Source organism: Littorina saxatilis, linkage group LG5 (assembly GCF_037325665.1).
Source record: "Littorina saxatilis isolate snail1 linkage group LG5, US_GU_Lsax_2.0, whole genome shotgun sequence".
Classification (NCBI taxonomy): domain Eukaryota; kingdom Metazoa; phylum Mollusca; class Gastropoda; order Littorinimorpha; family Littorinidae; genus Littorina; species Littorina saxatilis.
In genome coordinates this window covers 58,706,214-58,723,827 of record NC_090249.1, presented here as the reverse complement: position 1 = coordinate 58,723,827, position 17,614 = coordinate 58,706,214, and the positions used below count along the sequence as shown (strand labels likewise).

The 17,614-nt window shown below is 44.3% G+C and overlaps 1 protein-coding gene across 1 annotated transcript in view; it reads right to left on the bottom strand.

Moving 5' to 3' along the window:
* Positions 1 to 17,591, bottom strand: part of LOC138967563 (trafficking protein particle complex subunit 13-like) — a gene marked incomplete in the record, with an annotated part of 259,297 nt that extends 241,706 nt beyond the window's left edge. The window contains 1 exon segment of the mRNA XM_070340139.1: positions 17,544 to 17,591. Within this exon segment, the coding sequence (XP_070196240.1) occupies positions 17,544 to 17,586 (43 nt within the window).
* Between the last annotated feature and the right edge of the window lie 23 nt (positions 17,592 to 17,614).

Below are 17,614 nucleotides of genomic sequence, written 5' to 3'. Positions count from 1 at the left end.
CTCTCCACTCTTGACTGTTCTCCCCCCAATTTCTACAAACCCATCCACAACCCTCCCTAATATCCTCCTTCTCTAGCTCTCCTGGACCTTTCACTTGCTTCGCCCAATACAGTTCCCTCATTACAACATCCTAGATAGTACTTTGTATCCCGTATTCGATATCCCAAGCTCTCGCAAGCTCTCGCAAACTTCGAAGCATCGCAAAGCAGGTGTTAAAGCTATATCGCGAGAGCTGCAAAAACTCGATGTTCTAAGTTCTTAGTGTTCGCGACTTTCGAAGCATAATCAAGAGCATGCTCTCGCGGGAGATCTCGTGAGAGCTGCTTAGATTCTGAAAAGGTCTATTCCACCTCCTCCATTTCCCTGCTCTCGTTTTCATTTTCGTGAACATCATCGCCCTTCGTTTTTTTCCCCTGTATCTCTAGAGCTGTGACCGAAGACCTTTCCCTTTACTGTGACCCGGGGACTCTGCAGTTGGTATCTTTCCTATCTCGTGTGAGTTCCTTTCTCCAAAGACTCGCCATGACCATGGCCTCTCATTCCACCTCCATGACCCCTCCTTGCTTCACGGCGTCACTTCCAATACTTCAAGAATATCTGTGAATATAATATGATTGTAGTTAGCATGCCTCTTCAGTGCCATCTCCAGTGCTTTTCTCCCTCATTCCCTGTAGAAAGATATAGCTCTCCCCTCTCTACGCTGCCACCTCACCCCCAGGCCAATTCTTTCTCTTCCCGTTTACTGATACATTTTTGTTTGTTTGTTTGCTTAACGCCCAGCCGACCACGAAGGGCCATATCAGGGCGGTGCTGCTTTGACATATAACGTGCGCCACACACAAGACAGAAGTCGCAGCACAGGCTTCATGTCTCACCCAGTCACATTATTCTGACACCGGCCCAATCAGTTCTAGCACTAACACCATAATGCCAGACGCCAGGCGGAGCAGTCACTAGATTGCCAATTTTAAAGTCTTAGGTATGACCCGGCCGGGGTTCGAACCCACGACCTCCCGATCACGGGACGGACGCCTTACCACTAGGCCAACCGTGCCGGAGTTTTACTGATACAGTCATGTACTCTCAAATATTGCTCAAAGTTTCGAGCCAATGTACCTTTAAAACCAATGTACCTATAAAACCAATGTATCTATAAATCCAATGTATCTATAAATCCAATGTACCTACAAAACTGCAACGACAGCAGTAACTATCCCACGTAAGTATACCATTCGACCGCCCCCACCCCCAAACCAAACCCCCTCGGATCCTAGCCCCTCCTCCCCACCCCACCCCCCTCCCGCTGAAGACCTGGCTGTGACCTACTCCCACTCATACTGCGGTGAAGAAGTGGGAACTGCCGAGACTCTGGTTGCTATTCTGACCTCGTCTCTTCCCCACAGACCGGCTGAGAATGACACGCCGACTCTTCTTGGCAGCGAATTTGATTTGTCTTGGTTTGGTGCGAGAATTACTTGTACATGTGTTCTTCCCTGTCTGTGCTTGTCTTGCACTGTTGGTTTGACTTAGTGTTTGAGTGGTGTGTGTGTGTGTGTGTGTGTGTGTGTGTGTGTGTGAGTGTTAGTGTGTGTGTGTTTTAGTGTGTGTGTGTTAGTGTGTGTTGTGTGAGTGTGTGTGTGTGTGTGTGTGTGTGTGTGTGTGTGTGTGTGTGTGTACTTATCACTTACAAGCTGATAATAGCTGTTTTTTTCCAGGCTCCCTGGTCTTCCAGGCTTTATGATAAAGCAAACTTGCGATCCCTAACCATTGATTTCAGGAACAAAGAGTAGTAAACAATGAACAGAAGCCAGAAACAGCAATCCCTCAAACGGTGCACAGCGGGAAAAGGGGAATGGGAGACCAGTCATCAGTCACCGGATGTTCCAGTCCCTAGCAGAGGAAACCGAGAAAGGAAACACACTCGTATCGGTCGCTGATAGCCAAACAGGTTTCAGGAACGGGTAAGGTGGGAAATGAAAAACCATTCACGACAGGTTCAATTCTCTAGCAAAGGAAACTAACTTGCAGGTACGATAAAAAAACAAACAAACAAAAACCAATATCCAACCAACCCTGGCCAAGACGTTGCCATGATGATTCAATCATACCCATAACCCTGACCAAGACGTTGCCATGGTGATTCCATCCTACCCATAACCCTGACCAAGACGTTGCCATGATGATTCCGTCCTACCCATAACCCTGACCAAGACGTTGCCATGATGATTCAATCATACCCATAACCCTGACCAAGACGTTGCCATGGTGATTCCATCCTACCCATAACCCTGGCCAAGACGTTGTCATGATGATTCCATCTTGCCCATAACCCTGACCAAGACGTTGCCATGATGATTCCATCTTGCCCATAACCCTGGCCAAGACGTTGCCATGATGATTCCATCTTGCCCATAACCCTGACCAAGACGTTGCCATGATGATTGCATCCTGTCCATAACCCTGACCAAGACGTTGCCATGATGATTCCATCCTGCCCATAACCCTGGCCAAGACGTTGCCATGATGATTCCATCCTGCCCATAACCGTGGTCGAGTGGTCCTGAGGGGGTGAGGGTCGGGACCGGAGCGCCAATGTCATCCCACACTGCTCAAAGCTTTATGTTCCTATGTAAACCTTCCACAAAAACGGTTTCACATCCAATCCATTCATCCCATAAATATGCAAACCTCTCCTTCTCTTTCTTTCTTAACTACACCCATCCGAACATTATTTCCGTAGTTGAGCTGACAATGAACACCAGAAAAGGCCAATCTCAAACATTACGAGCAGGCTTCTTGAGATCGGGTAGCGACTCCATGGCTCTGTTTTTCTTGTCTCGCTTATACCTCCTTCACTCCTCCACCCCCCTACATTTTCGTACCCCTCCCCCCCCCCCCCCCCTAACAAGCAGACAGACATACATACAACCACACATACACAAACATACACACACACGCACGCGCGCACTCACCCCACTGGAAAAGACAGAATGTTCTTTGTCCATTCTCACTTCCTTGCAAATTAGGTTTTAAATGTCTAGCATCCTAACATTTACCCTGGCGGCGGGAATATTAAACTGAGTCAATAGCTTTTCCGGTTTTTGTAGTGTAGGAAATAAAAATCAGTAAACACAGAACGTGGAAACAATCATATGTGACGACAGACAGGACCGGTATGGATACAACGCAACGCAGGCACACACAGACATACAGACACAGACACACACACACACACACTTGGCAATCAAACTTCGGTTTACAACCGCGTTGTTGCAATAACTCCCACCTGCAACCCACCCCTGTCCCAAGCTAAAAGGCCCGAACATGCAATTACTCGATTCGTTCGTGTGCGTGAAGAAAACACAAGGAAAAGTGCAACTGGCATCAAATATTCACGGGCAGGATCGAACACCCAGGCAAGAAGATAAACATCAAGTGGGTTAATGTTACAGCAGGGAAAGGGCACACGCGAGCACACACATTGAAAGAAACACAAACACGCACGCGCGTACACACACACACACACACACACACGCACGCACACACACACAGACACACACACACACACACACACACACACACACACACACAATCTGATAGCCTAGTAACAAATGACCAGCACGGAATCTGCGTCAGCCAGAACAGAAATCAAGTTTCTGGCAGCACCACTATAGCAACCAAGTAACACTAATCCGATAAGGCGACCCACGAAACACATCTCTGATAAAGTGACACGGGAAACTAGCAGCGATAGAAATCTTAATTAAATGCGCAATGAAACATACATTCTTCACAGCACGGAATGCAAAATCGGGACTATTTGCACCTAATAACGATAAATCAGATAGAAATGAAACCGACAACTCCCAGATTAACGAGGAAAAGAAACGACTGGCAAAACTGGCAGTCACAAGATGGTGAGGATAGCCCGAAATGGGGTGTCAGAAAAGTAATAGCAGAAGAAAAATGAGCAAACAATGTTGTTGCCCTGGAAGCCAGAACAGACGGTCTCGCGAGAAGGCTGTTCTCTTCAAGGAGTACAAGTTCAAGTGTACTATAAAGCACAAAAACACACACAGAAGTCCAATTCAGTAGTAAATTGTAAATGGACTGACTATCTATCTCCTCTCACAAAAACGTATAATTTGCCCTGAAATATGCAAAGTATAGAAACATTCCGACCACGAGTTCCGAGCCGAGCCCCCATACCTCTGTCTTATTTCTGTGTCTTCTTCTTTCTTTCTGTTTGTTTAGGTCCGCACTAGTTGACCACACGGATGATTGTACTCCAATAAGCAATCAGTATCCAACAACAAACGAAGCCTCACATTATTTGGGCAGAGTCGATTTCTCCAAGTCTACTTTACAAAGAAGCACGAGGCGTTAATTGGCACTGAATTGTCGCGAAGTCGACTTCGGGCTCAATTAAGGACATATTGAGACACCAATGGCCGAGAGAAATTCAAGTTTTCCTCACGGCAAAGCCATTTGGGCATGTTCCCGGGTTTTAACCCGACTTTAGATGAGATACACAAGTGTATGCGTGTTTAGGTGGTATCCGCCATCTGCACTTATGGCAGAATGACCGAGGTCTTTTACGTGCCACTGTGGTGACACGGGGGTGGGTGATGGATACCGTCTCTGGGTCTGCACATAAAGTTGACCTGTGTCCGGCCCGGCCCGGATTCGAACCAGCGACCTTTCGATCACAAGTCCAGTGCTCTACCACCTGAGCTACCCGGGCCCCCGACACCAATGGCCTTACCCACATCCATTCTTGAAGTCTGGGAAGAGGAGGGGAAGGGAGGATCTAACCCTAAATAAGGGTGCGTGTGTGAGTGTGTGTCGGGGGGGGGGGGGGGCACGAGCCCTGTGGCAATGTCCTCCTTGATCCTCCCACACGTAAACTGTGTTGACTATGAGAAGATTGGGAACAAGCCGGGGGAGGGTGGGAGGGAATCTCTTTAGTTGTACTTCCAGCCCGGGGACTTGGGTGGGAGGGTTTCATTCCTACACATTCCTCTTCATTGCACACAACAATGCGGGGGAGAAATATGACGATAAAGTGGACACTGATCCCAACCACTCGAGCGGTCAACGGCCATTTCACTGGCCACGGCCGCAGGACACATATCTGGAACAGCAGCTCCTGATGTTCCTGACAACCTGTCTGCTGTAATCCTCTTTCCCTCCCTGCACTTCACTCTCGCCAGAGGTTCACAGGAGTGACACAAACTGCCCCCTTTTGCTTTTCTTTATTTGGTGTTTAACGTCGTTTTCAACCACGAAGGTTATATCGCGACGGGGAAAGGGGGGAGATGGCATAGAGCCACTTGTCAATTGTTTCTTGTTCACAAAAGCACTAATCAAAAATTTGCTCCAGGGGCTTGCAACGTAGTACAATGTATTACCTTACTGGGAGAATGCAAGTTTCCAGTACAAAGGACTTAACATTTCTTACATACTGCTTGACTAAAATCTTTACAAAAATTGACTATATTCTATACAAGAAACACTTAACAAGGGTAAAAAGAGAAACAGAATCCGTTTGTCGCTTCTTACGACATGCTGAGGAGCATCGGGTAAATTCTTCCCCCTAACCCTGCGTCACGGAATAGAACGATTGGGTAGAGTGCAGCATGCGTCATATGAGATCCGCCACGTGTGTATAAGCTGTTTTGAGGCCCCTGTCCTTTCTTTCAGTCCCCTGCATTTCAAGCACTATGTTGCATTGCGGTTATCAAAAAGGTTTAACTAAAGATTGGATGGTCTGGTTACTACTGACCAAAGACTGCATCATTTTTTCAGTTGTGCCACGTACGGCTACAAAGCAAAACGCAGCATTGGACACTGCCGTGTCGTGTACGTTGCCCATTATAAGGGAAGAAACCGGAAAACGAAAACAGGGAGAGAGCACGTGGGGGCACCCCTGGTGCACGCGCAGGGACCGAAAACGAGACAGAGGATGGAACGTTTTGAAGATCAAGCGGCCATAACTCGTGATCTCCCCGGTCGATACGGACGTGACCACTTCCCTGATCCAACGGGGGACGATCTACGAGCTGCACGCGGGGGTGGTGTGCACGAGAAAGTGCCAAACTGGGAGGGAGTCAAGCACGGGGTCGGATTGGTTGAAATCTCAACCAAATCTCAATTTAAGCCAATCAGATCCATCACTTGGTTCCCATCCAGTTGTGCACGTGCTCGTGCGAACTACCCCTGGAAACAAGAATACCCTCCCCTTTCCCTGCACTCACCACCACACCCTACACTGCCCTTGTCAATGATCCCCTTGCCCCATCGTCCCCCCCCCCCCCCCCCCGCTCCCCCTTTCCACAGAATTCTGCATCTACGTGTTTGGGTACTATTGCACATCAAGACCCCTTACTCGCACTTTATTTTCTTTTTTTCTGCCAAATTGCCAATCGTACACAAGGGGCAAAAAAGGCGCTAGCTCGATTCCAAATGGTAGGCCAACCATCGCAAAAGGTACTGAAAAGCCTCCCGGGGACGGGGGGGGGGGGGAGAGAGAGAGGGGGGGGGGGGAGAGGACATGTCCATACGGCGTCCATATTTCTCTTGATAAAGCTGAGCAAGGAAAAGAAAAATGATGGAGGTCAATCTCCCAACACTGCCGGGCGCAATCTATACTGTCTCTTCAATAACATAAAAATGAGGATTTCAATCACATCTTTTCAAACCACCAAGTATGTGCAGTGGAAAAGAACCAAATGTAACATTTCAGGACGAGATCACTGTACACTTTGGTCACACCCCTCTCACCCCTACCCCCGAACCAAAAGAGACGCATGCTTCCCCATACAAAAATCGATATCCCAGCGGTTCGGTTCGATCAAGGACTTCCTTCCAATTTCCTATCATCATACTCATATTGATCTTCGTAGACACCACCAGTGGGTAACTTATCACAAGGAATGGTCCTCCTGGGACCGACAAGACTATCCTGCTGGTTCACCACCATCCCTCAAACTGGATGCGTTTCCTCTCGGTCCCGATGTGTAAAGAACGCCAAAGGGAGGGCACTCAATGCTAGGGAGTGCCATCTTCTTTACACCACTTACAGAATAGGTACTGTGATTGTAATTCGATCGTTCAGATACCCAATTCAATTACCCAACCCTCGTTATATATGATTCTTGGCATGTCATCATTTTCAAAATTCTGTAACATAAATTCATTCCGGTAGATTTCCCTAATTTGTTCACAGTTGTTTCAACTCATTCTGAAAATATCACAGACAAAATATTAGCAAACTATTAGCGAAGTCGATTTTGGGGGGTCAATCGCTGTACTATGTTTTTAAAATAGAGAGACATGGTATGCCAAATTACTTAATGGTTAGCGGTGGGCGTCTGTGTGAACGCATTCGTCTGTCTGTTTCTTTAACTATCCATGCATTCTTCTATCTGTTTGGGCAAAAAAATGGTTTAGTGGTTTTACCGGCTGTAGGAAAGAGAAATTGAATACTATATTCACAATAGTCGAGTTGTAAAAACAAAGGAAAAAGACAAGAAAAACAGTCCATGCTATAGGTTGCAGAAAAGAGTGTGCAATAGATACACAATTAAATACACCCATGTGATGACTACATTCTCTGCGATATCGGTTGTTCACCTCATCAAAACCCTGGAGGAGAAAGAGAGGACGAAAAGAGGCTGAAGGTTTAATGGTACGGTAGGGGTGAGGGTGGGGTACATGTGTGTGTGTGTGTGCGTGTGTGTGTGTGTGTGCGCGTGCGTGCGTGCGTGTGTGTGTGTGTGTGTGCGTGTGCGTGCGTGCGCGTGAGAGCGTATGAGGTAACAGTAATAAACAATAATGATGAAGAAAACGGCACCATTGCACACCGCACGTGCAGCAAAACAGCCCCCGCCCCCCTGTCGCTTCATAGCGTGATTGCCCAATGCACGGTGATGTCATAATGTAACAGCAAGCGTTTTGTGAGCACTATACTAGCGTTCAAAGACACTGTCCTTCCCCTATAAACGACCACGTAAGCTTTCACACAGAGGTTCAGGCTTCAATATAGGACAAGAGTATCGACTTGGACTTTCCACTTTCACACACTCGCACCACAACTATCTACAGCCTGTTTGCTTCCTGTGTATGGAAGGATTTAATATTTATATAATTATTTGCTGATATATTTTATTTTATTTTATTCTAATTGATTTGAAATGATTTGATTTGAGTTGGTTTGATTTGATCTGATTTGAGTTGGTTTGATTTGATTTGATTTGACTTGAGTTGGTTGGAGTTGATTTGAATTGATTTGAGTTGATTTAAAATGATCGATTTGATTTGATTAAATTGGAATTTTTTTTGGCTGACTTATTTTTGGAGATTAACACAGGTGCCAGTTATTCTATTAATGCAGACCACAAAAAAATCCTCTCTGCAGAGATCTCAGCAAGTCTATAGATAGTTTGGTATATGTTTGAGTAGGAGGATTCTCTTGTCCAATTAATCTAAAAGCCTGAACAAAGTCATGGTGATTTACAAGATGGTGTACGAGAGTAGGAAGACATCTTTCAGCCTGCAGCCGCTATAAAACCACAGTCGAGCGAACGCCACGGAGGAACAAGCAGTTATTAGCGAAATTAGCCGCGGATGCAAAAAGGACTTGACAATTACCGTAATGAGGTAATCAGAGTGAAACGCCGCGAGTGCTATTTACTCCAACGTGGCTTAATCAATATGAGAGAGAAGATGGCGAGAGCACACGTCATCTTTTTTTTTTTTTTTTTTTTTTGGGGGGGGGGGGGGGGGGTCTAAATTTCCCCTCTTTTCTATTCCCGGTCTGTCTTCCTTCTTCCTCTTGATGTATGAAAGACGCAGACAGCTTTCTGTGAGACTTGGCACGTCTGACCCGAAGGACCCTTCAAGATAATAGATGCCTCCCTACAGCTCCCTCCCTATGTCTGGCAGAGGAAGGACCTTTTGCGAGCTATTTTGAAATCTATGATTTTGTATTAACTTACGTTTCCCTTCAGCTTATTCAAAATTGCTGTCTCCTAACTTAACGTTAACCTCCCTTCCGCTTCACTGATTTAATTTCGAACAAAAGAAGTGAGGCTGACTTCTGACTCTCAATATGCGTGACCCCAAAACCGACTTTGAAAATGTGTTCAGCAGTCTGTTATTCTATCATATATTATAGCAGATGATTGATGTATGCACACACACACACACACACACACACACACACACACACACGCACACACACACACACACACACACACACACATACTCACACACGATTTAATCTGGTCCCGTGATGTCCATCTCTTGATGAGTATTGAAGATCATACCATTCAAACGCATTACTTTTGCCATGACCCGCAAATCATTTCAGTAAAAAAAAAAACCCACTCGCCCTTCTTTTATTCATCGCGGCCACCCCGTCTGTTCTTTTCAAACGACTTTGCTTCATGCATGTTGTAACGCAACAACCGCTTTCTTGCTCGTGAGTTCAACGCCCGACTCCAATCGATCTTTGAATATATAATGTGAAAGCGGTTCTCGCGAAGACAAAAGGGAATTGGTGAGATGTTTTCATTCTCTCCTGTGACCTCCAACCTTAGGCCATCCACCTCTGAGTGATCCGTGTTAAGACCAGAGCGGCAATGTTAGCATTCACAACACAGGCAATTTTGTGTGCGGAAGTTGTTGTTTTTGTGTGTGTTTTTTCTTCACAATACAAACAAACATTATACAATCCCTTTTGGTGAATCGTGTCAGCAATAGCAACAATGTCCAACGTCTTTACGTCGCTGTTTCCGTCGCGATATAACCTTCGTGGTTGAAAACGACGTTAAACACCAAAGCAAGAAAGAACGTCGCTGTTTGTGATGACGTTTATCTGCTGAGGTGAACTAACCATCTTCTTGCTAAGTTAATCTGCTAAGGTTCCGGAACGTGCCACTCCACCCCCACCCCCAACGACAAGATTTTCAATTTTTTAAAAGGATATCAAGATTTATCAATCAGTTTGAAATACCAAGTGCGAAAAGAAATACACTTTTTAACTTTCTATCCTTTCTTGTGATAGACCCAAATGCAAATAGTTTCAGAAACGGAAACCGTTATGTAAACTTGGAAAGAACACAACATTGAATCGGTTCTAAACAGCAAAATAGGCTGAGTGGAAATGAAAAACCAAGAACCAACCAACCATCTGCTGGGGTTGTCAAATGTTTTTTTGTTGAAACTGTTGCGGAAGTGGCGGTGATGGTGGTTGCTGCTGTAGCCGGGTGCTACCCTCAGACAACACTTCCCGGTTAGTTTCAAAACTATGATTCGGCAGGAACTATTCCCCAAAAGAGCAAACGAGGAAACAAACGATGACATTGCTTCCAACAATGACCGGTCCTCATGGGATGACAGTGACGTACATGCAATTGTTTACAACGACAGGCAATTGTTTACAACGACAGGCAATTGTTCACAACGACATGCAATTGTTTACAACGACAGGCAATTGTTCACAACGACAGGCAATTGTTTACAACGACAGGCAATTGTTCACAACGACAATGTTCACAACGACAGGCAATTGTTCACAACGACAGGCAATTGTTTACAACGACAGGCAATTGTTTACAACGACAGGCAATTGTTTACAACGACAGGCAATTGTTCACAACGACAGACAATTGTTTACAACGACAGGCAAGTGTTCACAACGACAGGCAAGTGTTCACAACGACAGGCAATTGTTCACAACGACAAGGCATTTGTTCACAACGACAGGCAATTCAACCAGTCCTAGTCCCAAACCTAATTCAGTATAACAGAATCCAATGCAATGTAATCTTCTTCGAGCGCCCCTCCCCTCTCCCTAGCAAAAATGAAACAAAAATCCCATGCAATGTAATCTTCTTTGAGCTCTCCTCCCACATGAGACCCGAGCCATTCCAATTTATCAAATTTCCCCCAAGAGAAAAGCTGAAAACCACAATACGCGGTGTGATGTGGGACGCTTTCGCCTCGATCGTTTGCCGAGAAACACTGAAATGCCTGTTGTTCTAGTGTTATCTCGTGCGAACGCGTTCGATTGAGAAAACTCGCCCCCAAAGTTTCTAGACCCGCCAAAGACCTTTGACGCCAAAATCGGGATGGAGGTTCCCGGATTTGAATAAGGGTAAAGGGGAGTGGGGGGGAGTAGGGGGTGGGGGAGTGTTATCGAGTTTTCGTGATCCTGTCTTGGGTGTTTACAGCCAAGACGTGCGACCCTTGTTCTTTATGCTCGTGTTAACTCGTTCGATTGAGAAAAATAGCACCCAGTTTATTTGTGTCCACCGCTCAGAATTAGATCTGCGAAGATTTCTGGGGAGGGGTGGTGGGGGGGGGGGGGGGGGGAGGGTAGGGCGAAAGATGCTTTAGTGTAGAAGGAAGAAAAGGGGGTTGAAGGAGGGATGCAGCCCATCGCGCTAGGGCGATAATTCCATCAATGCACGTTTGCAGCACATCATTTTCGCTTTGATGTCATTCGGTTGAAGAACTAGATGTTGCTGTCGCTGGTACTGCAACGAACAAAACGGAGTTATCATCGAAGACAGAGAAAAGTGGAGGAGTGCCAATGCTTCTACTTGACGCCTTTCTATCAAAGTGGAGGCATAGACATTTTCCTCCCACATAGTTTTCATCAAAAACAAGGAAACCATCCAACAAAAACATAAAATGACAAAGACCATGTTTTGGGCTTGTCGGGATTTGTGAGAAATTCCATATGGGGCATGCGGATATTGTTTTTATATTTTATAATTTCAAAAATTGGTCACAGCTATGGGACTAACAAGGTGGAGAACTCGGAATTGTTAGGATTGTTTTGGTTATATTTTGACTTACATTTGACGCCGAACAAAAACCCACGAAGTAACAAAAAAAAGGTTTTTTTCTCTCTCTCGGATATTGAAAAACAAAACAGATGCATTTTTTGTCAGGTCGTTTGTAATGTAATCAATGTGGGGGGGGGGGCACATCCACAAGATTATTAAAAGAAAGTTAGAGGTACCATGATTTGCAAGCGGTCCTCCGAGAAGGAAGGCAAGGCGGGCAACAGGCCATATTTCACCTTGGAATTGCCCAGCTGGGAATAACACCAAACTCCCGTCACGAGAATTGGATTCCGCACAATTCTACACAAAATATGTGTCGACCCAAAGCCAGGGGGCTTAACTGTGAGCAAGAAAATGAACAGGTTCGAGAAACAATAGCCTGGTTGCAGGGATGGTCTCAGGGGAAATGTAATAACCACACAGAATAATGGTTACCTCAAAATTGTGTATATGTGTGGCTTTAGAAGTATGAAAGTTCTTCCGGAGATATGTCGACCTACTAATACTTAACTTGTCAACAACAGAATCCCCATTTGATAAATTTTATAAAACCTTTAGAACAATTACTTGTGTCAAATGTCCAGGCAATACCAGCTGTATTTCGGAATAAAATGTAGATTCACGAATGCAATTCCAGCACCCAGCCTCACCCACCCACAACCCAACACACACACTATCACACACACACAAACGCTATCACATACACAAACACGATCACACACACACACACACACACACACACACACACACACACACACACACACACACACACACACACACACACACACACTGTAAAAGGGACGCCCTCTCTTTGAAACAAGATGGTACATGAGAGACGAGGCGGTGGGCCAGACTTACAGCAATAATCACAAGCGAGCAATTCTTCACACCGTGCACAACGACAATATAAATGATCGTGGGCGAACCACAGGGAGTGAAAATCAATATAATTCGGTGACAGACTCCTCATCTATAAACACCCTCCCCTTGATCTTACCCGCCCTTGGTTCACTCCAGCCCCACTACCACCCTCCGCCGCCATCATCCCTTCCCGGGTGCCAATCTAGCCCATCCCTCCCATGCCCCCTCCCCCTCCCCCGTCCTTATACCCTTTGCCCTGCTCTCCCCTGTTGCCAATGTAGCCCCACCTAGCTCCTCTGATTGCCAGGGGCCAGGAACAAATCCGCGGGACCGCCTTGCAACTCACCCAGCAAATATTCTGGTCAAGTGCAACACTTTTGGTTGTAATATCGAGTTTCAAAGCCATATGAACACTGCAGATGCAGTAACTGTAGCATTACCAGGCCAGCTACATCTCTGATGGGGTAGTAACTTTCTTGAAATTACTCTCCCGGTTGGCGAGTTAACATTTTGAGATTTGGCCATCCCTGCCAACCTGAAACTTTACACACCTCACCCCTCCCTGCCCTCATAACTCCACCACTTCACTCCAACTCTTTCCCAAAACTTGCTTAGGCCAAAAAAAAAATAGGTCTGTTTACGGTAACATAGGCCAAAAAAATAGGGTCGGTAGGTCGGGATTTTTTTTTTTTTTTTCCCCAAAAACCATATTTTTACGTTATTTTGCCAAAAAAACAAAGATTTTTTTTTTTTTTTTTTCCCCCAAATGCCAAAAAAAAGTCTAGGGTCGCGCGAAAAAACTAGGGTCGGTCGGGTTACCGTAAACAGACCTTTTTTTTTTTTGGCCTTATTTATCATTTGGGCAACACAGTATGCACTGCCCAATCTCTCTTTTGAGCAGTGACTGGTGAACAATGTATGGAGCCCAGTCGCCCTCTTTTCAATCTGTAATCATCAGGATGTGGAAATTTAAAAGGAGCGAGGAAGAAGAAGAAATAGACTGCAGATATTCATCAATGGTAACGTTAGAAGTGCATGTGAAAGATGGTTGCTTCCAGTTTATTAAGAATGATGAATAACAATGGGCAATACATCCCTGAGAACACCCACCCCACTATGACCCCACTATGACCCCACTATCCCCTCCCTCCTTGCCCCTTTAGAACAAGAACAAACCACTCAGGCTTCAACAATGGAACTATGCGGTCATGTTTTTCTTTTTCCATCTACTCACACGTAAGATATTTGTAAAAGAGATAGAGAATATCGGTTAGAGAGAGAGAGAGAGAGAGAGAGAGAGAGAGAGAGAGAGAGAGAGAGAGATAGATAGAGAGAGAGAGAGAGAGAGAGAGAGAGAGAGAGAGAGAGAGAGAGAGAGAGAGAGAGAGAGAGAGAGAGAGAGAATTGAATTGAACTTTATTTAACAAGGATTAAGATTTAAGGCTACGCCTTTTCTTACAATCTGTCCTTGGGACGCATAGACACACAATTATATAATTAAAAAATTAAAAAGTTAAAAAGTTAACCAACAAAAGGAGGTCGGAAAACGTGATAATAAAGATGACGAATCACGATGATGATGACGATGATGATGATGAAGATGAGACATGAAGAGCATACATGTGGTTATTCATAAAATCAAATGCATACTATGCAGGTAATTATAAATACAAGCTGGTAGCAATCGAACATGTAGAGAGAGAGAGAGAGAGAGAGAGAGAGAGAGAGAGAGAGAGAGAGAGAGAGAGAGCAGGGGCGGATCAGTTCATTTTATGGGGGGGGTTTCCAAAAGTATATTGTGAAGATATATGGGTGTGAAGGCGCGAAGCACCGAGCCGATGGCGCAAAGCGCCTAGCTTGCTAGGGGGGTCCGGGAAATTTTGAAAAAAAGGATGCAAAATGGTGCAATCTGGTGCATTCTGAGGATGATCATTACCAGTTTCAGGCAGCAGATTTTGTCACTGATTGATACCCCCAAAATTGAAACTCAACAACCCAAAAAAACACACACAAATATTTTTATTTTTTGGCTGGGGGGGGGGGGGGGGGGTTCCGGAAACCACAGAAACCTTCTCAAAATCAACAAATGCTACATACAATTTTCTGTTATTTGTAAACTGTTTCTGAATGGCCGCCAGGAGTGTAAAGATATGGTCAACTGTTGAATGATCTTTTTTAAATCCAGCTTGATGTTCACCAGTAATATCATTTATGCTAATCCATTCCTGCAATCTGTTATTAATTATGGAGCTATATAATTTACTGCTGACATCACACAGTGATATTCCCCTGTAGTTATTGGTGTCATTTATCTGACCTTTCTTAAACAGAGGCAAGATTATTGATTCCTTCCAGTTGTCCGGGTAAAACCCACTATCAAACAAGACATTAAACAACCTTACCAAAAACATCACCACAGCCTCAGCCGAATGCTTGAACAACTCACCAATCAGCCCATCTGGACCAGCAGACTTTCCGTTCTTGAGCTTTCTAATTGCAAGAGTGACCTCTTCTTTCGAAATCGGTCTATCTAATACACGTTCAACCACATCCTCATCATTTCCTTCATCATTAACATCACTGATTTCATCCACAGCACCATCAACGACGTCCACTATAGCTACATGTGTGTCCTTCTCTTATACATTCTTAAAATGTTGGAACCATCTAGAGTAATGTTATGACGCGGCTGCGTTAGAGAGAGAGAGAGAGAGAGAGAGAGAGAGAGAGAGAGAGAGAGAGAGAGAGAGAGAGAGAGAGAGAGACACACACACACACAGAAAATGAGACAGAAAGCAGAGAGATATAGTGAGAGAGGGAGGGAGGAAGGAACACGTAGAGACAGGGAAAAACAAAAATCGATGGGGAGACAGACAAGAAGGAACCATAGAGATGAAGAGTGAAAGAAACAGAGAAACACAGAAAGGCAGGAGACAGACAGACAGATACATAGACAGACATAAATAGCCAGAGAACAAAAAGAAGAGCGGGGCAAAATGATTGAGGAAACACCAATCTCCAGATAGGTACACATTTTCGGCAAAACGCTGAGTTTCGCTGATTCCGCAAAATGGGCAAAAATGTTGAGTTCAGCAATTCCGTGAATTAGATATATACATCGATTCACAAAAGGAAAAAAAAGTCAGCAACCCCTCCCCATACATGTACTCAAAACCTGAAACTTTATCACAGAAATGTTGCAGTCAATGCTAGCTCAGTACCACAAGGCAATTCATCTGTCATCAAAACCATTGAATATACAACAGATTACATAATCACAATATACATTAAATCAACAAATGTACTTACCATACTTTTCCTGAAATAAATAACATTGTTAGAAGAAACAAAGGAAATAACTATCTTTTGAGTTCAATAACACCAATATGTCATTGCAAAGCATGTCAGTATAGTTTGATAACTATGCTATGATGCATGCAACATGTCACAAATTGAAACAGAAACTGTGATAAAAGTAATTTTTAAGCAATATATCAAATTTAAAAACAAACAAACAAAACAACCTGCAAATAAGCAAGATGCTGACTTTATAGAAATACAACCTATACATGAAAAATACATAAACATTACAATATTCCAATAAATCAAACAAATGCATGCTTTCCACGTTAAGAACAACTCATTCTAATTTCTAACAAGCTGACAGGAAATGAAAATATAGAGTTGCTACATAGGCAAAATAAAGAAGAAGAAGTTCATTTTAACAGTTCTTGACACATACGTATATATATTGATGTAACTTGCAAAGTGTCATCTATGGTGCACATGTAATATCATATTTGCTATTCAGACTTTGTTGTGGGACAGAGTTCTCTTCCATACAAGATAACGTTGATTGTCTAACGAAGCTGTCAAGCTCAGTTAGACATCAACTATAATGGAGTATGGACGCAAACTCTGTCCCACGACAAAGTCTGAATAGCAACTATGTCTCACAGCTTCAACACAGAAGAGAACAAACACGTTTTGCGTACTCACGCTTTGACAAGGCTGACCACATCAGCCATGCTTGTGGAGATATCTACTTCTTTGATGGAAGTGACTGAACAATTATGAATGACGTCTCAGTATACATGTATGAATGACATATTACAGTCTGTATCTTTTGAAGCATCGAATTCTCCATGACGTCTTTCTGTGTCTGCATTCGCGAATATATTCTTTTGTCTCAGCTTTCTTTGTCATCTCTGTACACAACTCTGTCCTATAATTTGTGACTCACAGGCCTCATGAGCGAGTCACTTTCCAAATGGAAGCTAAATTCGTGAATGGAAACAGTATTGTCGTCTGGGATGCCGCTTGCAATATTCTCAGTGGTACCAGGAACCTATAGGTCTATGGTGGTACTAACAATCTTGCACACACTTGCTTTATTAGGGGCAAAGCACGAGACATCATGTTTTTTTCAGCGCCCTGATGCTCATATATATACCACCTCCATCCCTGGATGACACATGTCAATGCTATCGACTGACAACCAGACTGCAAAGTCAGACTACATGACAGTTGTTTTCTTCGTACCCTATGTACTTTTTGATACTTCAAGTCTGAAGCTTCGAAGATGTGCAGATCTGCAGTGCGTTAAGTCAGCGTTAGAGTTGAACGCATTACTTACATTTTGTAAACAATGTGACAGCAGACGACAAAATGTAAACGGGAGTTACCCCAGACACGGACGTCATTTACATCTGAACTAGAACTTTGAGCGCCTAGAAGAAATACACTCGTATATTTTCTGTTGTTCTCTTATGACATGCAAGACACACAAACAGATTTAAATGACAGAGAATAGCCAAATCTTACCTTTCAAAGCGAGGAGTTGCTCCTTATCTCTGCCGCCCTCCATGTTGTTTCTTGAATAACAGCTCCGAGCT